Genomic DNA, 27,652 nt, shown 5'->3' on the forward strand with positions numbered 1-27,652 from the left:
ACACTGAACAGCTGTCCATTCTTTATACCTCCCCGATGTAACCTGGCTGAGTGGGTCGAGCCTTCAGGACCGTCTGACTGGAGGAATCAGGTGGGGATGATCAGAGCTGCAATAAAGCTCTGCAGGAGCTGATAAACGTGTTACTATACATTTTCTCTTAATAAACATTTAATGTTCATTTTTGCGAAGTTACTGTTGCTTCCAAATGTCTGGCCTGCAGTGGTGCTAATAAGCAAGACTCATCCTGAATCAGCACTTCTACACTATGATAGATAGACACACACACACACACACACACACACACACACACACACACACACACACACACACACACAGCAGGTCACACATGTTCACACACATAGGGCTTTAAGTATTGCACAGTGCATGTGTAGGCACTCTGTTGTAGAAAGTGGTCCAGCATAAACATTATCAATAGAACAGAGCATAATACAGACTATACACTATACATACAGCTTTACAGTGTCCCAGCAAAGAGAGCAGGGTGGATAACAGACGACTGAAGTTGTGCACCATTCTGTGGCCAGCGTTATGCCCATATCAGGCTATTCTGATCTAAGCTGGTTTATCGATGTAAATTAGCATGACGTTCTCAGTGCTGCTGCGCACTGTTCTACGGTTTTGTTTTCAACACTATTATATAAGCATATTTGACAAAGCTGGCTGGTTTGCGAAAGATGTTTTGATGAGGTTGCTAGTGATACGATGTCAGTTTCAATGCTTGCTTTCATTGTGTTTGCCTCCTTTTATGCTCGTGGGTATATTTTGGTTTGTCCATCTGAATTTTCATGCCCAAATCTTAAGGCAAATTATTCAGTAACTGCATGAAATACATGGAATGTAAATGTTCCCCTTAAATTAACAGAACATGTGTTTTATGATACACATATTGCTATATGCTTACATCTTAGACGCTCTTTGTATTATTTATAAAAATAATGTTTACAGAGCAGATCACTGAAGAGACGCCATCTGTTTATAGTTTATAGCCCAGATTTGTGGAAAAATGGGTCGACTTTCAGTAGAAAAAAAAAAAAATTTCAGTTCAGTTTCTTTTATTATAAGGGTTTAAAATTACATCACCATCTATTTGACTGGAAAGAAGACAGTTACAGCCTCATACGACCCCCACCTTTAGAATGAAGCTTATGAAATATGAACGTTATGAAGTAAAAAATATCACAAAGTGCGTTTTGGAACCACCAGTGGTTCCACAGAGTTAAAGAGGTTAAATGACTTGGTCATTAAGAGGATCTGGCAACATTTAAGAGAAAACTATGTTTGGCAAAACAAATGGGCTTCAGAACATATTTGTTCGCTACAGTTGACAAAACTCAGCAAAACTAGCTTAGACCCGGAGTTCCTAATATAGGCATATGGGTGATGTCTGACCAATGGACAAAGACAAAAAGATGAAAAAAAAAAAAAAACATTGCAGTTTGTGGTCATGAGGCAACAGCTGATATATGGATTATTATGATCAACTGGCATCATCTCCAGAGCTGTAGCTTTAAAGGAAAAGGGAAAATCTTTCTGAACTTTGGCGAATGGCCACTGCACTCTGGACGCATTGAGTCGCGCTGCACAGCTTAGCATTGGTTATCATTACACAGCAGATACAGTACAATGTGCAAGACTGTACAGAAAGCCGTGCAGTTAGAGCTGATAGGTAACATCCATTCTCACACTCAGAGAAATTTAAGGAATTAAAACTGTTCTAAGGAACATAGCATTAGCATCAGTCTGTTTATGTAAAAGACACGAGTGTGTTTCAAAGAGCTCCTCAGTCCAGTAGTCTGGGGACTGACCAGGGAACCAGCCATGTTTTAGGGTGCCCCATTGTCAGTTTTTGTCCCAGAAGGTTCCCACAAAACCAGTGAGCTCTGACTGTTCACGATGCTCCCTGACCAAGCAGACTCACATCTCCAGCTCGACTTTCAGTAATGCTCCCAGTTTCCTCTCCACCTGAAAAAATATTAAACGTTTCTGTTTCACATTTGTGAATAAAAAACCCACCTACTATATGGTTTACTATAACTATAACCATGTACAGCTATACAGGTGAACAACATGGGTCATCAGTTTTCTACTGTCACAATAACCTGTTAGCTATCAAACGCTACAAAATGTTCCTGACATATGAAGTGAATGTCTATCAGTCATCAACTGAAACAAATGTCATGAATTGCTCAGGTGAACCATGGTTAGCTTGGTACTAGCAATGCTAATGGGAGGTAGCATTGTGCCAGCAGTGTTAACTGAATGAAGAGGTTTAGCTGCATTAAATCACACATTGGTTTGTGTTACTGACGCACGGTCGTTTCTGGTTCTGTAAACAAAACGAAAATGTTCATGAACTGACTGGAAAATACCTAAAAATGACAGCCAATCACAACACAACAGGTGAGCTGCCCAGTCGACGTTGATACTTTGTCATTGTGAACTGTCTCTGCATTCATGGCTGCCAGTGTTTTAGCTACCAGGGTCTCAATATGGCTTTAATTTAACGGTGAAACGCTGAACCTCACACCTTCGTTAAGAACAGTAGTTTTGAGTTTTTGGATGCTGTACGTTGTGACACGGCGTGTCCAGTGTGCAGTGTCCAGTGTCCAGTGTGCAGTGGCCCTAAAAACTTTTAAATGCGACCTAAGAAAATGTTCTTTTTACAGTTTCAGACCATTTCTATTCATCCATTCATTCATTCACATTCCAAAAGTGCACCACACGCAGACTTTTGTCACCACACGCAGACTTTTGTCACTAGTTCCTATCGGCGAGACTTCAGTTTGTTAAACCAGTATTTTGGTATAAAGTTTCCACCTTACCCCAGAGACAAAAAACACTGGAAGAAAATAAATATTATTCCCCCTTAGAAAAATAAGAGCACACGATAACGGCATATATATGTCTATATGTACAAAACCTGAATATCTACTGTTAACTGTCCTTCCTCCCATGTTAGAACTATCAGGTCTTCCAGTGTTTACAAAGTTCCTCCTATTTCAATTCAGTTCCTCAGAGAATTCACACGAAACCCCAGGTGACTGAACATCCTCCAGCCTCCAGTCCACTTAAGGCACCCTGAGAGAAGAGCAAAGGGCGGGCAGGGCTGTTTCCTCCGCTGCCCGTCAGACGGGGCTCACTGGGATCACCACAGTTCACACTTGCGCTTGGGGTTCATCGGTGAGTCGGCTCTGCAGCCGAAGTGTTTAGAGAAGTCGTGGGAGTTGGAGACGGTGCCGATGACCCTGAAGCGCGAGGGACTGTGGGGGTCCGTGATTACACCTTCATGGGAGCTTTCCGGGGTCCGGACTGAACACCACACCTTCAACAACAGAGGGATGAAAATAAACAGAAATGTAAAACCAGCTCTCTAGATTTAATCAGCAAGCTTAGCGTTTCTAGAAAATAATCTTTAAGCATCATTTTTTACCTCGCAATACTTGCTTTTAGCTACAGAACCAGCGAGCTGGAGTTCATCACAGGAAACTGTAAAACTCTAAAACTAAAACTCTCACAAACGTTTAGTCTCTAACCACCTCCACACAGCCTGACACTGCTTTGTTTGACTTTACTGAACTTCATTTTTATATTTCTGGTATTTGGCTATTGTTTTACTTTTTACTTGAACTTTTGTACTTTTGTACTTTTTATTTCTTTACTTTTTATCATTCTTTTTATTCCTTTGATTTATTTTATTACTGTCAATTTATTGTCTTCTTCTATTCTATTTCATTAATTAATGTTTTTATCTGCTGTGTTACTTGATAAGTTACTATAATGTAATTTTAATAGGTTATTGATTTTTACCTTCTTATTATTAAATTTTAGTATTATGATTTTTATTATTTTATTATAACATTTGATTTATTTTTTACTGTCAATCCCTGATTCCTGTATTGCTCGGCTACGTTGTAAATGAGGGGCTCCCTCAATGTATTCCAAGTTTAAATTAAGGCTGATTGATTGATTGATTGATTTGCACTGGAATAAGAGATTTATCGCTATTATTATTTTCCTAAGGTGATGAGGAAATCAACTTTTAAACCAATCTGGTTTGAGCATAAGGATCATTAGATAAAGATGGTGACTATTTGTCTATTATTGAGTTTATTTCAGTTTAACTTTGTTTCTGAGGATAAAAGGTTCCATGGAACATCCCAGTATATCTTTATCTCTCGCTAAAATACAAACTGATGGACTGGATTTAATAGATTAATATGTAACACTATGTGGACGAGGAGGGCAATAAATGAAATTTTATCTGCAGGGTTCAAAACCTTCTGTTATAACATGATGGACCCATTATGTGGGTCAAGGTTACTACAGTACACCTCAAACTTCCTGTCCCTCTCAAAGCAAAGGAAAACTCTCTCTTTACTCTGTTAATGATCGTCTTTGTGGTAGATTTGGTTTTAAAAATGCTTTCGCAGCTTTTGTCATTCACAGTGCGAAACTACTGAACATTTATTTTTCTGTAAATATGTAAGAGACTGAAAAGTGTCTCTTCTCCTTTAACTTTTCAGCACATAGACATTAAGAGTTTTTATCATTCTAGTGACCTCAGAATTCATCTCTGTACTAACTCTGTCATTCTTATGTCCAATTTAGTTCATAAATGTAAAAGGAGTTATAAATGGAGTGATAAATGTCTCTGTCTTCTTCTGTACTGAGGTTCAACATTATATCGTAGTTCTTTTTGTAACAAATTAGCGCTTAAATTGGTGAATATGTACAATGTGCTTGGAAACATGTAAGGGTCCAGCCTGTGCCGCCAGCAGAGGGCGACGGCGGTGAGGCACCACCAGTTCAGGGAACTCCAATTCCCAGAAGCCCTCGGGCTGATTAGGCCCAACCTGGCACACCAGTGGACTCCTCTACTTAAGGCCGTGGCAAACAGCAGCCCTTTGTCACACCTTTGTAGAGGGGTGACGGGTACGGTACTTAGCCCAGGTGGGTATTTAGACAAAAAAGAAAAGAAAAAGAAAAGAAAAGAGGGCTGAAAAACGAGAGAAGTTGCCCCAAAACTACTTAAAAGGCATAAAGAAGGCTTAAACAGGAAACGACTCCAAGCCAAACCAAACGTGTTTGTTCTACAAAGAGCAAACAGGTGAAACATAAAGCTGATCTTCCTCTCTTAATCACCTCCCATTCATTGAGGTGTTTTTCACCTGTGCCCCCTGGTGGCGCAGCGGTAACTCCTCGGACCGCCATTCAGTACTTTGGCGATTTGATATATTTTTGTGCAACTAACCTGGTTTTATTTTACTGAAAATGCTGATTCCAAACTTCTGCACTGCTGTGTATAATATGCTCATTTATCAAACACCCAGTTTATGGCAGACCATATTATAAACTAACCACAAGTAGACATTAATGAACAGCAATATGAGAGAAAGGAAACAAACCTGAGCAAATCCAACAAAAAACAGCTGGTGGTTCGTCATTCCCAGGGCTGGCAGTGTGGCTTCCTCTCCGTTCTTCTGGATCCAGTTCAGATAGGCCTGCAAATCAAGACAGGGTGGTTACTAGAGGGTGTTTCAGCAAAACATGACTGGGGAAATATGAACATTTACATACAACTGTATATTAACTGTATATATGTCGTGTGTATTAAAACATAATATATTTTAGTCATATTTTACTGTAAGTATTACAAGTTTACTATGTGCAAAAAGGCAGCAGAGTAGAGTTATAGTTTATGGTAATCTGGTCACAATCACTGATAATCACTGATCTTAGATACTTTTGTTGTAATGATAATTTGTACAATATGTACTTAAATTATTATAATATGATGATGATGATAATCATAATAATAATAATTCATGATCATCTAGATTTGTAAACAATGACCCTGTTAAGTAAAGCATAAGGCAGCGGCCAATGGGTCAAAGTCAAATAAGAATGGATGAGCAATCAAACCAGCCATAAGGCCTTCTCTTATTTTGTAGTATGAGTGGGCTGTAGTTAGAGAACACACTTAAATATGGTTTTACTGCTAATTTTAGTTCATAATTTATATTTTATTTTAACATATTACAAAAAAATAAATGATCAAATAATATAAAATGTGTCATAACTTTAACACAGACCATATTTGATCTTTTCTTTTTTCCAATATGTTAAATTCAGCAAATAAACATTAACTGTACACTGACGTGCAGAAGTGTGTTCTCTGTAGAGGATGTGTTAAACGTATTATTGATTTAATGTAACTGATTTAAAATGCATGTTTTTTGATCAGGGGAGCCCTAACTTTTGCATATGACTGTAGGTAATCAGCATATTACAGTGGTGTGAAAAAGTGTTTGCCCCTTCCTGATTTCTTGTTCTTTTGCATGTTTGTCACACTTAAACGTTTCAGATCACCAGACAAATTTAAATATTAGACAAAGATAACACAAGTAAACACAAAATGCAGTTTATAAATGAAGGTCTTTATTATGAAGGGAAAAAGAAATCCAAACCTACAGGGCCCTGTGTGAAAAAGTGATTGCCCCCTAAACCTAATAACTGGTTGGACCACTCTTAGCAGCAACAACTGCAATCAAGCGTTTGTGATAACTGGTAATGAGTCTTTTACAGCGCTGTGGAGGAGTTTTGGCCACTCATCTTTGCAGAATTGTAATTCAGCCACATTGGAGGGTTTCCGAGCATAAACCGCCTTTTTAAGGTCGTGCCACAGCATCTCAATCGGATTCAGGACAGGACTTTGACTAGGCCACTCCAAAGTCCTAATTTTGTTTTTCTTAAGCCATTCAGAGGCGGACCGGCTGGTGTGTTTTGGATCATTGTCCTGCTGCAGAACCCAAGTGCGCTTCAGCTTGAGGTCACGAACAGATGGCCGGACATTCTCCTTCAGGATGTTTTGGTAGACAGCAGAATGCATGGTTCCATTTACACAGCAAGTCTTCCAGGTCCTGAAGCAGCAAAACAGCCCCAGACCATCACACTACCACCACCATATTTTACTGTTGGTATGATGTTCCTTTTCTGAAATGCTGTGTTACTTCTACGCCAGGTGTAACGGGACATACACCTTCCAAAAAGGTCAACTTTTGTCTCATCAGTCCACAGAGTATTCTCCCAAAAGTCTTGGGGATCATCAAGATGTTTTCTGGCAAAACTGAGACGAGCCTTTATGTTCTTTTTGCTCAGCAGTGGTTCTCGTCTTGAAACTCTGCCATGCAGGCCATTTTTGCCCAAGTCTCTTTCTTATGGTGGAGTCATGAACACTGACCTTAACTGAGGCAAGTGAGGCCTGCAGTTCTTTGGATGTTGTTGTGGGGTCTTTTGTGACCTCTTGGATGAGTCGTCGCTGCGCTCTTGGGGTAATTTTGGTCGGCCGGCCACTCCTGGGAAGGTTGACCACTGTTCCATGTTTTCACCATTTGTGGATAATGGCTCTCACTGTGGTTCTCTGGAGTCCCAAAGCTTTAGAAATGGCTTTATAACCTTTTCCAGACTGATAGATCTCAATTACCTTGTTTCTCATTTGTTCCTGAATTTCTTTGGATCGCTGCGTGATGTCTAGCTTTTGAGAATCTTTTGGTCTACTTCACTTTGTCAGGCAGGTCCTATTTAAGTGATTTCTTGATTGAGAACAGGTGTGGCAGTAATCAGGCCTGGGTGTGGCTAGGGAAGTTGAACTCAGCTAAACCACAGTTAATTTATGTTTTTACAGGGGGGCAATCACTTTTTCACACAGGGCCCTGTAGGTTTGAATTTCTTTTTCCCTTAATAATAAAGACCTTCATTTATAAACTGCATTTGGTGTTTACTTGTGTTATCTTTGTCTAATATTTAAATTTGTTTGGTGATCTGAAACATTTAAGTGTGACAAACATGCAAAGGAATAATAAATCAGGAAGGGGGCAAACACTTTTTCACACCACTGTATATAAAATATAGAAGTAGCAGGCACAACAGCAGTTATATAGTAGTTTACAGTCTGACAGTGCAGTGTGTCCAGTCACTGTGTACTCTGTTGGTGTATTACAGACTGTAGCCCATCTACAGCATTTTCATCACAGCAGTGACACCGACATGGTCCTGTGTGGTGCTGGTACGAGTGTGTCAGGCACAGCAGTGTTGCTGGGGTCAGTGTCACTGCTAGGTCCAGAGTGGCCAAGAGCAGCTCTGTGGTCAGAAACTGACCCCTGATGAAGGACACTATATATACAGGAGGGTCTCTAACTCTACACCAGCAAGCTAAAAGGAAGGGGTTTCTAATAAATTGGCCAGGGAGTACAGTGAATACTTGTCTGCCACTGTCCTGCACTTTTGGTGTTGTGTACCATAAAACCGTCCTGTCATAAAACATGTCCTGTTATAGCTGAAGCTGAGCTGACCTGCTGCTCCAGGGCTGATTATTTCTGCTGTGAGATGTTTTCTGATAGCAGTCCTGCTCCGTAACTCTAACCTATGACTTTTTGCCCGGTGGAAAGAATGTGACCGTGGCCAGAGGACCACCTGTCACTTTTTCGAGGATTTACAGCGAGGGGGACATGCCCTGATTTTCCGTCCTGGGCAGACCCGGGCAGTGAACGGGAGGAGTATGAGGATCTTAATGTCTCTGTGTTGTTATGGAGGACAAACACTGACCTGCTTAGTCTTTTTCAACCCTTAGAAATCAGAGTTATTATCGATGATAACAAACATGTTTAGAATTTCATACTAATTATTCCTCATTTTCATGTTTATCTTTTACATCAAAACGCAGCTCAAACACGTCAAATGCACACGCAACTCATTAAATAACTGACTGTATTTAATAAAGTAATTCCTCAGTAATTATAAAAATGATTTTTCATGTTAATAAAATAACACAAATATAACTGATGGAATATAACTACAGAATATCATAAATAACTAATGACAATAATAACTCTAGACTTCTAAAAATACTAAAATCACTCCATTTAGGAAAAGTTCAGTCGTGTGTGTGTGTGTGTGTGTGTGTGTGTGTGTGTGTGAGAGAGTGACCTGATTGGCTGATTAGTCTGGAGTAAAGTATCTTGTCATCTTCCCGAACTTTCCACAGATACACTCTGAAAAGAGATGGTTCCTCAAGGCTTCTTTAGTAAAGAAAATGGTTCCATATAGAACCATGAACATTTAAAGAACCCTTTGCATGATCAAAGCGTTCTCTGCATCATCATCAGAGGGTTCTTCAGACTGATGGAAAATGTGCTTTAGATGGTTCTATATATGGAACATTTTAAAAAAAGTTCTATGTAGCGCCCAAAAAAGGCTCTGCTATTGTTATGATGTCAAGCTTGTAACAATAGAACCCTTTTCAAAAAGGTTCTATATATAGAGCCATCTAAAACACATTCTATATAGGTTCTATATAGAACTGCCTAAAGCACATTAATACATATTTTTCATCAATCTAAAAAAAAACCCTTTCATTATGCAAAGAACCCTTGGAGAACCATCTTCCTACCAAGAGTGTGGGCAAGACTGAAGACCACACTCAATACCAGCAGGACTGTGTGTTAGCAGGTTGGGCTGCGCTGTAACTATGCGGTGGATTAAGTCAGAACTACTATTACTGAGTTTCATAGCTACTAAATAATGTACAGAAGTTACTGAACAGTAGGTTCAGTATTCTGAAGTGTTTGAAGACGTGTGATAATTCGCCCCCAGGCTTGGACAAACCTTGTACGCCGCTTTGAGGCCCCCGTTGTCGGCGATGTTTTCTCCTAATGTGTGTTTGCCGTTGAGCGGCTCGCTGTTGATGCTGTAGTTGCTGTACTGCTCCACCATGCACTGAGTCTGGTGCTTAAACGCCTCGACCGATGAGTTCTTCCACCAGGAGCGCAGATTCCCATCCTTATCGTACTCCCTCCCTGCTCACACAGCCCAACACAGCCCAACACACACAACACACAGCCCAACACACAGCCCAGCCCAACACACAGCCCAACACACACAACACACAGCCCAACACACACAACACACAGCCCAACACACAGCCCAACACACAGCCAAGCCCAACACACAGCCCAACACACACAACACACAGCCCAACACACAACACACAGCCCAACACACAACACACAGCCCAACACACAACACACAGCCCAACACACACAACACACAGCCCAACACACAACACACAGCCCAACACACACAACACACAGCCCAACACACAACACACAGCCCAACACACACAACACACAGCCCAACACACACAACACACAGCCCAACACACAGCCCAACACACACAACACACAGCCCAACACACAACACACAGCCCAACACACACAACACACAGCCCAACACACACAACACACAGCCCAACACACAACACACAGCCCAACACACAGCCCAACACACACAACACACAGCCCAACACACAACACACAGCCCAACACACACAACACACAGCCCAACACACAGCACAACACACACAACACACAGCCCAACACACAGCACAACACAGCCCAACACACAGCCCAACACACAGCCCAACACACACAACACACAGCCCAACACACACAACACACAGCCCAACACACACAAGACACAGCCCAACACAGCACATCACACAGCCCAACACACAACACACAGCCCAACACAGCACATCACACAGCCCAACACACAGCCCAACACAGCACAACACACAGCCCAACACAGCACATCGCACAGCCCAACACACAGCACAACACACACAACACACAGCACAACACACAGCACAACACACAACACAACACACAGCCCAACACAGCCCAACACACAGCCCAACACACAGTGAGTTAAAAAACTATTTTGTTGTTTGTAAATGCAAAATTGCCAAATGTATAAATTATTATTATTATTATTATTATTATTATTATTATTGTTTTGCCTGCAGCAGCTTTCATTTGTAGTAAGCTGTAAAAATGAGGAGCAGATCTGAAAGATGAACAGATGACTCCATAATCACAAAGCTGTAGAGCATAAAGTTATAATAAAATGAATATCAGGGACGAATTTCCATAATGTAGTTTTGATCACCACTTTTGAAATACATAAATCTTTGCAAATACACTGTATGTCCAAAAGACTGTAGACACCCGTGTGAGGCTCTGATTACACTCAGCCACAAGAGCATTAATGAGGTCAGGCACTGATGTTGGATGGTCAGTTCTGGATCACTCCAACTCATACCACAGTCTTGGATGGAGCTCCATCACTCCAGAGACTACAGTTCCACTGCTCTACAGCTCTATGGTGGGGGGCTTTATACCCCTCTAGCTGACACTTCACATTGGGCATGATGACTTTAGGCTCGTCTGGCTGCTTCAGACCGTCGCTTTCTATTAGCAATGCTTTCTATGGAGATTATACAAGCTGTGCTGTATGCACAACTGAATGACCATGTGCTGAATGTGAAGGTGTCTGGATATATTTTGGGCATAAAGTGTAGATAAAATACTGTAATTATACACACGTCAGTGTCCCTGTTGGGTTGAGAATAGACTACGACCCAAAAATATCAACTTAGGTCAGAAAATGACCATCGCTGAAGTTCTAGAGGGCTACAGTCTTTAACTGTACACCACCAAGATGGAGTTACAAGGTAGGGGTTTCTAATAATGTGGCCATACCACCATGTAGTTCCATAGAATCTAAGCATCTATTGTGTGAATAATAAAGACCCTTTTTCCTTCTACTTAACCTGTACACATAAAAAAACATCCATTCTTTACTATAATCAGTTTCTTTTGAACTGGTTACCTTGGTCATCGAAAGCATGGGTCAGTTCATGTCCCATAACAACACCAATGCCTCCAAAATTCAGGGCTCTAAAAGAGAACAGAGCAAAATTCTACTGAACATGCTTTAATTCAGCTATAGAACACAGAGGGAGTGTGTTATCGCGAAATAACATCACGGCTGTGATTTGGTCACTGTAGATCATCACAGCCGTGATGTTATTGGTGATAACACACTCCTCGAGTGTTCTATTGCTTTAATACTACAGTTAAATAAATACAGTAATAAATTAATAAACTGGGCCGTGAACGCGGCGTTTAATATGTTTTAATGTTCGCAGTTCCTTCACCAAATTATAGTTCCTTAACGAGCAGCTTGTTGCTACGTCAGAGTAACGAGCTCCGCCCACTCGCTGCTCAGTCTGCTGTAAGTCTCGCCTTCTGAAGTACAGACTGAGCCATAAAACTGCCGCAATATCAGGTTCAGCTCAGTTTTGTCAGTTTTTGCCAGATCAGTATTAATGTTGTTTTGTTCCAGCCAGTCTGTAAAGCATCTTACAGCCCATTTAGTTTGGCGAATGGTGTTGGGTTCATTTCTGGCTGATTCCAGGTTGTTCAGCTGTTCTTCTGTCTCAGCTGCCGACTGAAAAGCTGCTCAGTGGTGATGACAGTTTGGGAATTTAGTGTCGTCTCATCTTCAGAGTCTGACCAAATCGGCTGTCGGTCAAATGTGATCCTAAAAGTGTCCGTTTTCTGTTTGTGGCAAAGTAAGAAGTAAAAGCGTTCAAATGTCTTGAGCGTCTCCTACAGCTGTCAAAGTCGTTGCTTAGCAACAGCGTCTCTGTGGAGTGATACAGTGTTTGTGAAAAACCGTGATGTTATGGTGAAATAACAGCACAGTTAGAACACTGCTCATCCAATCAGCTCGCGTGGCCAAAACTAACTGTTGTATAATGTTTCAGTATCAGTATTTCAGGCAGGAGGTGAACACGCATCACTGCAGCGTTAGGAACTCTTATGGCAGTAAAGTCCCACCCTTCAGTGAAATAAGACAGCTTGCTGTTTAAGCTGCAAGTGTGAAAAGTTCCCCTTGTTGCAGAGATAAGCGCACACAGTATCTGGAACAGGCTGAAAAATAATGATTATTCAAGCTAAACGATGCACAGTTTACACTGTTTCTGTCTGATTTTATCAGTGAGTGGTTAATGTGTTTTTTAGTGTTGGTTTACAAGTCTCTCCCAACTCAAAGGCACACTAGCCTGGTCTTGTATGACTGGGTGAGGGAGGCGTGTGGGTGAGGGAGGCGTGTGGACGAGGGAGGCGTGTGGGTGAGGGAGGCGTGTGGACGAGGGAGGCGTGTGGGTGAGGGAGGAGATTGGGCAAGAGAGGAGTGTGTAGGTGTGTGAAGTTACTTTGGCCATGCGTGGCTGTAGAACGGAGCCTGGAGGATGCCTGCAGGAAGTACCATCTCATTCTTGGTGGGGTTGTAATAGGCGTTCACTGTAGGGGGCGTCATACTCCATCTATGAGACACAACAGCAAAACTCACTCTTAATCTTTTAAGGTAAGCGTAGTTGCTGGTAATCAAAGCATGTGTGTCTGTTGGTGTGGAAAGAGCTGCAGTGTTCGGTAGCTGAACGTGTCCAGTTCTTACTGATCTCTGTTGGGCGCTTTCCTCAGCTGGTCAGCCGTCACTCGGCCCGAAAAGTTGTAGTAGTGCATGACGTTCTGGAAGTACAGGTCCGACACTACATCAAACTGAGACACAACAACAGTATTAGACACGTTAATTATACATCACTGCCATATCAAAACCCTGTAACTCCATTCTGTTTATGTTTTTGTATCATTTGAAAACGGCAGTTGCTCTTTACATTATATTAACATTTCAGCGTGAATCGGCCAATAGAAATGACCCAAATAAAATCAGCTATAGGATATACACCGGTCAGCCATAACATTCTGACCACCTCCTTGTTTCTACGCTCATTGTCCATTTTATCAGCTCCACTTACTATATAGGTGCACTTTGTAGTTCTACAGTTACAGACTGTAGTCCATCTGTTTCTCTGATACTTTATTAGCCCCTTTTTACCCTGTTCTTCAGTGGTCAGGACCCCCATGGACCCTCACAGAGCAGGTACTATTTGGGTGGTGGATCATTCTCAGCACTGCAGTAACACTGACGTGGTGGTGGTGTGTTAGTGTGTGTTGTGCTGGTCTGAGTGGATCAGACACAGCAGTGCTGCTGGAGTTTTTAAACACCTCAGTGTCACTGCTGGACTGAGAATAGTCCACCAACCAAAAATATCCAGCCAACAGCGTCCTGTGGGCAGCGTCCTGTGACCACTGATGAAGGACTAGAGGATGACCAACACAAACTGTGCAGCAGCAGATGAGCTATCGTCTCTGACTTTACATCTATAAGGTGGACCGACAAGGTAGGAGTGTCTAATAGAGTGGACAGTGAGTGGACAGTGAGTGTTTAAAAACTCCAGCAGCACTGCTGTGTCTGATCCACTCAGACTAGTGCAACACACACTAACACACCACCACCACATCAGTGTTACTGCAGTGCTGAGAATGACCCACCACCCAAATAGTACCTGCTCTGTGAGGGTCCACGGGGGTCCTGACCACTGAGAACAGGGTAAAAGGGGGCTAACAAAGTATCAGAGAAACAGATGGACTACAGTCTGTAACTGTAGAACTACAAAGTGCACCTATATAGTAAGTGGAGCTGATAAAATGGACAATGAGTGTAGAAACAAGGAGGTGGTCAGAATGTTATGCCTGACCGGTGTATATAGTTACATGAAGGAAGAGAGTGAGAGTCCAGGTGGACAAATGTCAAAAAAGGCAAAAGTCCGATGTTGTATGTGAAACTGAGCCCAGGGCCCAAAAGCTGATATTTTGCTGGACCTGGTCAGGCTCAGGTCAGATAGACCTCTAATAGGTTTAGACTCTAACAAAATCGCCCAGATGGAACGATTTTATGATTTGTTTTAGCAAAATCTTTTGATCTGAAATCTTTTATCCGACACATTCTTCTCTACGATCACAGACGGATTAGAAGGCTCTGCGTTTTTTTTACCACCAGTGATGTGGAATATTTCATAACTGCACTTACATCATTGAAAACTTTGTCAAGTTCTTTGGGGTCCATGATGAACTTTGGGTAGCCGATCATATTGTATATTGCGTCTGCCTGAAAGAAAGCATTAGTCAGTGTCAGGTCCTGTTTATTATTGTATTATATTATTATTTAACAGCTCAATCTGCAGAAAAATGTGAATTACAAAGTAGCAACTCATAAAAACACTTTATTGATTTTATAATTATCATGACATTCCAGCCTTCACAGCCTTCATCAGATGCAGGTTAAAACACCTCCTTTAACAAGAACAAAGGAACCTGACTTGACTGGTGGAAGTCGTTAATAGTCACAACAAAACCCTACAGGACATCTGATAATTTGATTGTTAGAAATCAATAAATCAATGAAGTGTTTTTTATAAGGAACAGGAGTTGCTATGCATTAATATTAACACCAGATGGCACTACAGAGCCAGTGTAGGAGCATGATCAACTGATTTCACCATGATCAGAGGGTTATACAGCGTATTTTAACAAAAGGCCATATAACTTTGGTTCAGAGTCCATTCAAGGAACAAATAGGAGAGCTGCAAACGTCTAGATCAAAGGTGGGTTATGAAGCATGCTGTACAAATATTATATTAATTATATGGATTTTCAATATTGGTTCACTAATAAGAGCCCTTATAACTTTACGTACACAGACCCTTTCCTAAGGTCACATTACAGAAGATCACCAAATGAAAATAAGTAAATAAATACTAAACAACTATATATTTACGTTAGTATGACATCATGTACTGCTAACCAAAGGAACATTTGAACGGGCATCTATTAACAGTGCCGCTACATAAAAAGGCATTATTAAGGCCTTTTTTGATGAATTTATATAATGCATTTCACAAACCCTAGAATAGATCACAAAACCGTAAAATAAAACAAAATAACTATTCATATAAATACCATTAAATGCCAAATGACTGGGTACAGTGGAGCCACTGGACTCTAAACTGTGAACAATGCTGCCACTGTCCTGGAGCCCACAGTAGCTGGAAAAGGCTCTTCCCCAGTTTTGCCCAAAGCCATTTAGCGCTCACCTTCTCTTTGGCTGCTTTTTGGGTCTCTCCATCCATCCAGCTCACGTGCTTCAAACTTTCTTCAAACGCCCATTTAATCTCAGAGACCATATCTTCAGCCTGACGGACACACGAGGGAGAAGCAGCGAAAAGAAAGAGAGCATCAGAGAACAGAGACAAGAACAAATGATAGAAAACATCAAGAAAAAAGAGAGAAAATGTCAGAGAAAAAAAGAAAGAAGGGCAGAAAAGAGAGAAAATGTCAGGAAAACTCACAAAGGCCTTGCTGTCCTCCGCGAAGGTGGCCTTTACAAACAGAGCGCCGAGAGCGAAGCCCAGAGCGCTGTCCGTGTCACTAACACACAGCTTCCAGCGGGGGGTGCAGCTCTGAAACACACACACACACACACACACACACACACACAGGCATCAGCACTACTAATCAGATCCATTCAGTTTAGAAAACCAATCCTTCACTGGAATTTCGTCTCACTGAATCCACAGTTCAGTGAAGTCAGCTTCACTCCTGCACTGCTGTGTTGTGTTGGGTTGTGTTGTGTTGTGTTGTGTTGTGTTGTGTCGTGTCCTATAATCACCTCCCTACACTGGAACATCAACGTCACTATTACAGAGAACAGACCCTGCCACACTGTAGCCTGGCTAGGCTGTACCTGGCTAGCTCTCTTGTTTTTTGCCTTAAAAATTGCTGTATTACACCTGAAAAGGCTTTAAAATGGTTTAAAATAGGTTTCAAATAATATTGTTGTGAATTCTGCGATTTATGCACACAACTTGGTGATCAATGATGACATAAAATGAAGAAAAATGTTATGGTACAAAAGTCTTCAGGGTGAATCTCAAGAAATGTTGGTCAAATTGCTTCAAAATTTTGCACATGAAGCTGCTTTGGAGAAACGACGACCAAACGCAAGTCCTACTTGAATCTGTTGAACCCTCTGGGGTCTGAGGGCTTTTTCTCGAATTTTAAAGGCTCTTTTATGTAACATGATCCTCATATGTTTCATATCAAAATGCTCCGTTATCTTCATCACTACTTTCCAAACCCGCTGCAGCAGCTTCAGCAGCTGTAAACTCTCTGCACGCCATTTCACATGAGTCTCCGATGTGGACTGAATGAAGAATGAAGGGTTTCCGGCGTGATGGTCAGTCCTTAGTGATTTCCTGAGCGTCCATTGGTCAGTTTCACACAGAATGTAGACAGACACACGAATCCACCAGTTCCACACGGTGAGAGGCAGATGACATGTATCTCAGCCCCTCTTCATAGGCTCATAACTCCGGATGTGAGTCTCGTATGATCTCGTGATAAGATGGAATGGAAAGGGCGACTCTACAGATTCAGGAAGTGTTTGAACTGGATTTCTGAGCTGGATCATCACAAAGACACAGAACTATGCTATACTGAAACATCAAATTTGATGCAAAAGTGAGTTTGTGGACTGACAGTATACACTAAAAACAGAATTCACACGGATTCACACGGACTGCAGTGTTAACAGACATTTTAGCACCGTTTCCGTTCTCACTATGGGATTGATTTTAATTTTGTCCCCAGAACGGGTGTTACCACTATCCCGACCCCTAATCCCCTGCAGTTCTCTAGTTGAAAAAGGTTCGAGTGCTGAAATATCATATATAAAATATATAAAGTGTATAAAATGGGCTCCCAAGGTGGGACTTTTGGCTTCTGCTCTTTCAGTTGTGCAGCTTTTGCAGTCAGTATCTAAACAGCTTTCTTTTAATACGCTAGAGGGAATTTCTGCACAGTTAAATTAAGATGTTAATCATTCAGAGTGGTGTGATGTGGAGTGCTCTGTTTCCAGTGATGGGAACCAGACCTCAGAAGAGTTTGATGCCTCTAAAAGCTCCCTCACAGAAAGGAACTACATGAAATGGTTATGAATTCACTGCCTGATGACTGAGACTCTGCTTTGTGATAAGCTTTTGCCGTTAAATGTGCTATAAAATGTGTAATAATATGGCTTTGTAGTCGTCCGAGTTGGTAAGTGTCTCTACAATAATACAACAAGTGTCTATTCCACATTCACACCAAACTAGTCTCAATAATGCTGTTTATGTCTCAGCAAACAGACTGAATTATGAAGATATTCTGAACAGTGATGGAATTTTAAGTCGCTGCATATGATTAAAAAAACACGCTGATTTGTTAAAACCATTTTAAAAAGCCCCCAAAAAGCCCCCAAACTTTTAACAGGTAGTGCATGTGGCAGTGGCCTTGGAGCAATGGTGTGTGACGTGTCTCATGGATACAGTGTTGTTCATGTGTTTTAGGACAAGCTGGTAAGACTGAATATTAGTGCCACGTTTCAAGCTACAGTGTAAAGTGATGTGGAAACCGTTCGTGTGCACAGTTAGAGACAAACAGCTTAAAATATCAAATAAAAAAACAGCAGAAGCCAAAACTGCAAAACGACCAACACTGAAACAGGACAGTCTGTCCTGTCCTGAAATATCAGTCCTCCTTTCCTTCTCACCCACCACACACACACACACACACACACACACACACACACACACCCTGCGGTTTGTTATTTCAGCCCTAAAGGAAAATGAGGCCAGGAGAACAGGATCTCCTCCTGATAACACACCACCACACTGCAGCACTTCTTTTCCATGGTCACACACTCGTTTTCACTCAGTCAGTCCACAAATATCACCTCCTACTTTCTCTGCCCTCCTTTATCCTCCTTTCAATTAAGAGTTTAATCATTAACTATTCAGACTCTGCTAATCGATCTATCCAGTCTCCGCCCACTGATGCACTGTTTGTGAGCTCGGACTGTGCCTTCAGTATGCGGTGGCAGTATGAGGGGAGACTGACTGATGATTGAAGGAGGGGGGAGAACTCTGAGAACTTGGGCTGGAGTTCTGGCTGGTTTCTGATTGGATCCGTAGGGCCGATATAACCGCAGTAGGACTGAGAAACGGAGGAGATGGATTTGGTAGGGATTGTGAAAAACATTATCATAGGAAACGGACAGTCGAGATGGGAATTTATAGGGAGTCAGACTGGAAGGAGGAGGGGTTTCAGAGATGGTCCTCCCCCAAATTGTATTTATTCCACAACTAAGCTTGCGAGACTAGTAAACTTAACAGGATGTAGCAACAGCCATTCAGCCTAACGAGACTCTGCAGCACAGCGTCTGTCAGTATATCTGCACTGTTCATTTTGACTGTTTATTTTATATGTGTGTGGAAGTTCACACTGTTAGGAAAGCTCAAGTGTGGACGTCTCTGTCATGTGACCAGCTGATGTAGCCTCTTTCTGCACCCCTAGTGACCATGACCATTTGGATGTTTACATAATCAAATCAAATATGTTTCCTGACAACTCTTATTAGATTAACTACAACCGTGTTGGTTCTCTGTGAAATGTGGAGACTGTGTTGAGCTGCTAGTGAGCAATGAGTGTAAACAGATCACACCTCTCTACAAAGATGGCCGAGCTGATAAAACAGACAGCACACCTGCAGCTCTCTTCATCTCAAACAGTCGTGCACAACTGACACAAATAATAAATAACATTTAAGCACATAAAAACATTTATACATTTAGACTTGTTTGCTCACAGATGAATAAAAAAATACAGTTAGTTTTGCAAATCATACCCAAAATCAACAAAACATATTCCATCCATATTTTTTTGTAGTAAAAATACACAGATTAATTGAGATTTGGATTTTTTGGCTACTGTGCTAAGCTAAGATAAGCTACTTTGAAGTCTACACCAGCAGCTACTGAAGAACGACTGAAGTTCCTCTCAGTAATTTAATGATGATGTTCCTGACATTACAGAAAAACAGAAAGCATGTGTCACGCCTTCCTCTGGATCCATCAACTGAGTGAACTCCAACTCCCAGAACTCTCTTGGAGATCACATGACTGATCCACCAACCACAGCCAATCGTCGTTCTCTTTCTCCGGAGTACTGATGTGTTGCGCCTGCCTTGTGTGTCATATGACTGGGTGTAGTTAGTATGAGTGTTTTTTTCTCGTATTGCCTTTTTGTGTATTGGACTGTGTTTTCTGGATTTACTGCCCTTTTGGTCTTGTTTGCTTGTTTTGTTAAGATTGTTCTTTTGTGTTGGATTGTTTTGGATTTGACCCGCGCCGGTTTTCTGACAACGAGATTGGACTCTGCGTTAATCAGTAAAGTCTCTTTTTGTAACTATATCCGCGAGCGTCTGATCAGTTGTGTGGCGTTACAGCATGACGACAGGTCTTTGGCTACATCAATAAAAATACATACATTAAAATAATAACTACACATCTGAGTACATTTGATCTTAATCATACATTCTAAATGGACTTTTTGCCTTTATGATTGCCAACATAAAGCCTGACCAGCCTTATAACAGTAGTAAAAAAACAATGTGTGGGTGTAACATGGCTGGTCAATACTCTTATCTATAAAGCAGGGTAGCGTGTTGAGAGAAAACAGATAACAGATGTCAGAGAGAGAGAGAGGGAGAGAGAGAGAGAGGGAGAGAATGAGTCAGTCGTGGTATCTAACTGGCCGGTGTTGACCGTTTTCTGGCTGTGATCACTGACCTTTTTGGTGCCGTACATGACTTCAAGGAAACGCTGCTCTGCATCCTGGAACCTGTGGTCCAGGATGGACACCATCTTCCTCACCACCTTCATCATCATGTAGTTATTAAGGGTGCTGCATCAGGAAAGGTCAGAACAGCAGTTTATACGCCCGACTCTGAGAACAGCTGCAGCTGTTGTGATAATATTGTGATTATTTTATTGCTATAACCCTAAATGTAGTTCATTCATAACATAATTACATTTCAAATGTACAGCACAATCATATATGACTGTGCAGTAAGTTCTCCTAAGACCTCATTGGTCACTGTATTAGACACTCTTGTAGCTCCACGTTGCTAATAGACAGCTAGGGACTGTAGTCCATCTGATGATGCACAGTTTCACCCTCCAGTCCTTCACCACTGGTCAGTTTCTGACCACAGAGCTGCTCATGGCTGGGTATTTTTGGGTGGTGACCACTCCCAGCAGTGACACTGATGTGTGTAACATCACCAGCTTCACTGCTGTGTGTGACACTCTGATGCTGCACACACTAATAATACGAGAGGCTCTGTAGTCAGAAAACTGACACATCAGCAGATGAGCTACGTCCTGTAATTATACACTGATATACTGACCCTATAAGGTAGGTGGCGCTCATAAAATGGCCCTGAGTGGACGAACAAAGCAGGGGTTTATAATAAAAGGTTGATATTTAACATAAACTCATTCAGAGGGGAATTCTACAGACTTTTCCAAATTTCTGCATAATTTAATCGTTAAGATGTAAACAGTCACTCAGAGTGAGCGGCTGGGAAGTGTGCTCTTCTAGAGATGAGCACCGAGTCAGAATTGTGGTAGAACAGTGGTGGTGAGAGGAACCAGAAGCCACAAAAGTATTTGAATTTTCTATTAAAATTAGCTCGTTTCACAATGCGCTGCACTACAGTCCCCAGCATGCACTGCAACGTAACGTGCGCTCCGACTCTACCACCCCAACAACAATCTATGGGACGGCGGTTACACCTCAATTCTACACAATTTCACACCAGTTGTATCACCAAAATGCATTTCAGCTCAACCAATAAACACAACCTCAGCTCAGCAGCTCAGAAACTGAGCCCAGGCAATAATGAACCTTCAGCAAAGAGAAGATGCCCGGAGTCCAGTCCGAGGAGAAAGTCAGGTTTAAAAGACGAGCTCCTGGGGACGTTTAGAATATTTCTGGTGTCCATGTAATATTTCAAGGTCTACTACAAGTATCTGTATTTTACTGTTTACTTTTTTTGCATATTTAAATAAAACATGACCAGTTTGGTTTATAGCACAACATGAATGAAATATTCAAATATAAACATATTTAAAATAAAAACATTTTTTCTCTGGCCCACAGATTTGATGAGATTTTTTAATATGGTCCTCTGGGATTGGATTGGGATGCGAAAAAAGGGTGACAGAAACTCTCAGAACTGTTTGCCCCCAGTGGAACGGCTCTGGTGGGTGACAGCGAAGCGGCTCTGCCTCGAGTCTCTGAACTGTCATGCTGCATTTACATTACAGCAAACCAAAATGTTTACCTCACAAAACTCTCTCTTGAACAATCTGACTGGCTGCTATCTGGTGAAACTTGCCTCTCAGCTGAAAACAGCTCAGCGCTTTACCGCTCTCTCCACTCGGTTACAGCCTTATACTGCTGACAGAGAACTGCTCTACAGAGAGATCATAAAGGCTCACATCTCCACTGCATACGCCACACTTATTCACAGCGTGTAACATCAACAACAGGAATTTGCACGAAACAGTGTTCGATGGAAAGACTGATTCGCTTGTATTTTCCATTTGGATGGTAAATAAAATGGCTGTATTTGTGTTGGAGACCTTAAAACCACTGAAAAGAACTCTGAGCTTCTCTACAGAGCATATCGGTACATTTCCCATCAGGCCACTCCAACTGACTTTATCAACATCACAACGACAGAATTCGACTTTGAAAAATCCTCGTGATGTTCCAGCTGCTGGTGGCAGGTGGCGAGTTTACCTCTTGCTGGTGTTGGTAATGAGGCTGGAAACTTTCTGCAGGTACTCTGTAGCGTAGACCACCACAGGCTCTGAATCATTCAGAGCAACAGGTGCAAAAACAGCTCTGAGGAACGGCATCCAGTCCACAGCAGGAGCCAGAGTCTATGGGGTGAGCACAGATCCACACACACGCTGTTAGAGAGATCTGCAAATTATCAGACCCACAGAATTTACCTCTTACAGTCGATCAGCCAAGACACGTCTAATTCTTTAGTTCTGCGCTGGACCACGAGGCCTGCCATGGAAACGGAGGTACTCCAGTTAAATCATCACACTCTCGCCACAAACTGTGCAGAGTTGTTCAGGACCCTCAGAAAGACGCGCTTATGTGGTTTCTGACGCTGCATAACATAGTGCTAATCTATAAAATGGACAAAAGTACAGCGATACCTAAAAACAGTAATAGTAGCCTTAATAATGTCCATTTTGTCCACTTTAGGTTGACGTGTGATGATTTAATAAACTGGTAGAGTGAGATTTCATTGCTTCTTAGCTACATCAGCCTTGTAGTTCCAGTCTAAAACTGATTAAACAAACTTTAGACACTGTTAATCTTGGCTGACTGACTGCCGATGATGTAAGAGGGAAAACTGTAAATTTGATTTTGGGTCAAACTATCACTTTAACGGCCCAGTGTGACTCACTGATAGTTCTTTGGCCTGAATTTTGTGGTAGATCAGCTCCTCGTCTCTGCGCTCCTCTTGAGGAACAGTGATGTTGGCCAGAGTCGTCTCAAAATCCACTATTTCCTGCATCATCTGCCGGGTCGTTTCCTGCGACCCGCCCAGCAGCCCCCCCAGCTCTACCAGGAAGTCCAGATACGCTTTCAGATACTGCAGACATAATATTTTAGAATAATGAAGGATGTTGGACAAAAACCCTAATAATATGGTGAGGATTGAAACTCACTCATGTCTCTATATCGAACAAAACCTCGTATCTCCAAAATGGTAACTTTACAGGAGACGGAAAGAACATACTTTACTTTTACTGTAAGTCAATGGAACCAGACTTTTTTCCAAGTAATTTTGAGCCGCTTCTTTTGGTCCATTCAGCATGAAATTTACACACAATGTAAAGAGAAACACTGTCAAAAATGGATAAACGTCAAAAATGGAGGTACGAGGTTTTATTCTGACAGTAGCGATATACAGTTTATACAGTGTAAAAATAGCTATTTATTTATTTTTTGTTGTATTTTCCTTAATTTCCCAGGTGACATTCAGTTCATTGTGTTTGAACTGTAATGCACCGTTTGAACAGATGCCAATTAGCTCTAAATATTATCTGTAAAATACATATAATCACAAATTTAGCAGCTCAGCGGTTCAGGAACAAAGCATCTCTTTTATTTGCATGAATTTGACTGCTGTTTGATTAAACTTCTCACTTTTTGACTGTGATCTGTAGCTTTTTGGCCTCTAACCTTATCTTTTTATCACTATAAGGCTGCTGAGGGATCACAGTGTGGCGTCTATAGCTTTTCCTGCTACTTGACTGAAAAAATACGTAGAGTCGCAAGCAAAAGTTTGGATGCCCTGGTCAAATGACATGCTTTGTTTTGCCTAAGTGAAAATAAGTTACAAGTCCTCTACTGAACACACCTCTGCACATTTTAATGCACAGCTACTCTATACATTAATAAAACAGAAAATATGAAGTGTGCCATAACTTTTGCATATTTTATGTTTTATTCTATTATGTTAACCCTGAGACATTGTAAAGGAGGAGACTGGAGACTGGCTGGAAAAAATGAATGGGAACGTTTGTAAAGCTCAATATTGCTCATATTTATGAGAAAAGTTCCAACCTTCAAGAAGAACAGCCAATCAGCTTGATCCAAATGATACTTTGTGCCAAATGTTTACCACCCATTTATGATATTTCTCTTAGATTTTATCAGCAATTTGAAATGTTTTTATTTCCACATTAATGTGCTGTTTGGTTTGGGGTTTAGGGGTCTCTCTCCATCCACAGAGGGGTCGGGTCTTGTAGGACTGGGAATAACTGCCCTGTGGCGTTGCCAAGAGGGCCGTTCAGTACACAAACTTTCATATAAGGAAACTTAACAAATGAACACACTGTGCACTAAAACTTGTCTCTGTAGAGGATGTGTAACTTATTTTTATAATTTAACAAAACATGTAATTTGACCACGGCACCCTAACTTTTCATACGACTGTTCTGACGGTACTTAAGAAAGCCATGAAGGCTAAAAGGCCAAACAGGCCAAAAATAGCCCATAAATATTTCTAGCATTATTTGTATAATTTCAGACATCGAAAACCTTATTATTATTATTATTTTTTATATTTTTTTCAAATACTTTTTTTTTTAAATATTGGCTAACACTTTATATTAGCTAACACTTTATTATACCAGCTTTTTTCTATTTTTTTTTTTAAGGTAAAAAAATTACTGGGTGCTAACTGGCTAACAATTAGCATGTTAATGCTAAGTAATTTTTTCACATGGTCAATATAAGGAAAATACCAGCTGCTCAGAGGCGGGGTATCATGCAAAGTGTTAGCCAATATTTTTGTTTCATGCAGTATTATTATACATACATACATACATCATCTAAACCGCTTATCTTTCTGGGTCGTGGTGGGGTGCTGGAGCCTATCCCAGCTGTCATTGGGCAGAAGGCAGGATTATTAATTATTATTATTATTATTATTATTATTATTATTATTCATACAGTATTATTATTCATACAGTATTATTATTATTATTATTATTATTGTTATTATTATTACTATTATTCATACAGCATTATTATTATTATTATTTTTATTATTATTATTATTATTATTATTATAACTGTCCTGTGTTGTGTGATTGCTACTAGCTGCTAAATTTCCTTCAGGATCAATAAAGTATGTATCTGTCTAGAGAAAGGTTTAGTTGACTGAAATGTAATGTAGTTTTTTAGGGTGTTATACAGGCAGAAAAGTGGAATTTAGACTCAGAAATGCACTTTTTAATTTTTTTTTTATTTTACCCACGAGGGCTTTTATAGTTACCACTACACACCGGAGAAACACATTCCTGAGAAATGTATTTGAAGTACACTAAGTGGTTCACTACTCGAGTCAACGTTATTGTCCAAGACTAACCCAAACATTCTCCCTGACCCTTAAAACCTAATCTTAACCCTGAACCTAACTCTAAACCTAACTTCAGAACGGCCAGTTAAGTTGGTTAACTACTTGGGCATTTGTGCTTCAGCCTTATGAGACCATCAGAATCAAACGTGACATTTATTTTTAATTGCTATAAAACTCCTTTGTCTAATTACCTTCTCATTGGCTGTCTTGTTGAGATAATACTCTCGTGAAGGCAAACCCAGCCCAGACTGATCAACCTGTGGGAAAGAAAAAGCAAGTTTCGACTCCGTTAACCTGCAGTCGCTCCACTCCTGGATCTAAGGTAGATGTTCAGGCAAAGAAAACTACGAACAGCCACAGAAAGGATCTGAGTGAACAACATGACGGCACAATGAATTATAATCCCCTGACCTGAAACTCGAACTGCTAAAACCAGCTTAACTGCTCCTCTGACTTCAGCAGCTCAGCTCCCGGGACAATAATGAAGAAGGATGTAGAGACAGACACACCTGGATGATGTTGCTGTTGGAGTTTTTGGAGTCTGTGCTGACAAATACAGTGAAGAAGGGTGATGTTCGGTAATTGGCTGAAACGACGCGCAGAACCTCCTGGAAATTCTCTTTATCCCAGGAGCCGGTCAGAGCCCAGCCGCCCGTCTGAGGGAACACAGTGGGTTATTAAAACAATGAGAGGCAGGTACACGAACAGAGGCTCAGAGCACGGCACCCAAATCAGGCTTTTTCAGGGAGCTGCTGTGACACTCGGCTTTGCACCATGTCTTCAGCATGTTTTCTTTATCTGTAACATCCTCTAAGCTCAGCCACGCTGTCTGGAGATTACGAGCTCAGTCCCTGGTAAAGCTACACGGATCTGCCCTCCAGAGAGCTTGAATTAGTGGAGGTTTGAAAAAATGCAGTGGCCGGCTTCACTAACTTTGGAGGAAACACATGCTAATGTTCACCCCCCCAGTTTGGTAAACAAGTAACCTCTTATTGACCAGGGTATACTTTGGTTTGTCCATCTGAATTCACATGACCAAATCGTGAGGCAAATTATTCAGTAACTGCATGAAATAAATATACATTTTTATTTTATTTATTTATTTATTTTTTGTAAAAGTTCCCCTCAAATTAACAGAACATGTGTTTTATGATACACATATTGCTATATGCTTACAATTTACTGCTGAAAGCCAAAAATCTTAGACGCTCTTTGTATTATTTTATAAAAATAATTTGTACAGAGCAGATCACTGAAGAGACGCCATCTGAGATCCAGTTGAAAAAAATGGTCGACTTTCAGTAGAAAAAAAACTGAGTTCAGTTTCTTTTATTATAAGGGTTTAAAATTACATCACCATCTATTTGACTGGAAAGAAGACAGTTACAGCTCTCATACGACCCCCACCTTTAGAATGCAGCTTATGAAATATGAACGTTATGAAGAATATGATGAAGTGCGTTTTGGACCCACCGGTGGTCTCGAGGAGTTAAAGAGGTCAAATGTACTAAATTTATCAAAGTTCTGGAGAAAATTAAGTAAAAATATTTGGTGACTGGAATATCTTGCCCAGTTTTGTCTTCCCTGTTTAAGCCATGTGCTTTTTTTACGTTTTTCCGTGTGCGTTTGTTGTTACTTTGGTTTGGTCTCCTCTCTGGTCCCGCCCCCTTGTAATTGTCTTCATCTGTCTGTAGCTCCGCCCTCTCGTTCTTCCCAGGTGTTGCTTGTTTTCCCTCTGTGTATTTATACCCCCGTGTCTGGTTTAGTCTTTGTCTCGCATTTTCTCTGTTTGTTTCCTGGTTTCTGGTTTTGTTGCTTTATGGATTTGTTTCTTTTCTGGAACCTTCGCTATTCTGATTTTTTGGACTTTGTTAAGTTTTGATTTTGTAATAAAAGCAACTCGTGCATGAGTCCAGCCTCTACGCCTCCATCGTGACAGTGATAACTGTGGCTTATATTCAAGACACACCTCACCGAAAAAACAAAAGAC

At 41.0% G+C, this 27,652-nt stretch overlaps 1 protein-coding gene across 9 annotated transcripts in view; it reads right to left on the bottom strand.

Moving 5' to 3' along the window:
* Positions 1-2,736: 2,736 nt before the first annotated feature.
* The window catches only part of ece1 (endothelin converting enzyme 1), a 69,821-nt gene continuing 44,905 nt past the window's right edge, over positions 2,737-27,652 (bottom strand). For 8 of the 9 annotated variants that reach the window (XM_036560073.1, XM_036560069.1, XM_036560068.1 and 5 more), the window contains 13 exons: positions 26,172-26,318; positions 25,854-25,919; positions 23,197-23,385; positions 22,512-22,654; positions 20,492-20,606; positions 15,920-16,285; positions 14,857-14,934; positions 13,381-13,484; positions 13,139-13,249; positions 11,749-11,816; positions 9,685-9,875; positions 5,427-5,522; positions 2,737-3,343 (listed from right to left, as the gene is read on the bottom strand). In XM_036560073.1, coding sequence (XP_036415966.1) covers positions 3,167-3,343; positions 5,427-5,522; positions 9,685-9,875; positions 11,749-11,816; positions 13,139-13,249; positions 13,381-13,484; positions 14,857-14,934; positions 15,920-16,285; positions 20,492-20,606; positions 22,512-22,654; positions 23,197-23,385; positions 25,854-25,919; positions 26,172-26,318 — 1,851 coding nt within the window. In that variant the 3' untranslated portion in view covers positions 2,737-3,166. The remainder of the gene's footprint in view (positions 3,344-5,426; positions 5,523-9,684; positions 9,876-11,748; positions 11,817-13,138; positions 13,250-13,380; positions 13,485-14,856; positions 14,935-15,919; positions 16,286-20,491; positions 20,607-22,511; positions 22,655-23,196; positions 23,386-25,853; positions 25,920-26,171; positions 26,319-27,652) is intronic. The other variant, XM_036560077.1, reaches the window with a different exon arrangement.

This window comes from Colossoma macropomum, unplaced genomic scaffold (assembly GCF_904425465.1).
Source record: "Colossoma macropomum unplaced genomic scaffold, Colossoma_macropomum, whole genome shotgun sequence".
Lineage (NCBI taxonomy): Eukaryota > Metazoa > Chordata > Actinopteri > Characiformes > Serrasalmidae > Colossoma > Colossoma macropomum.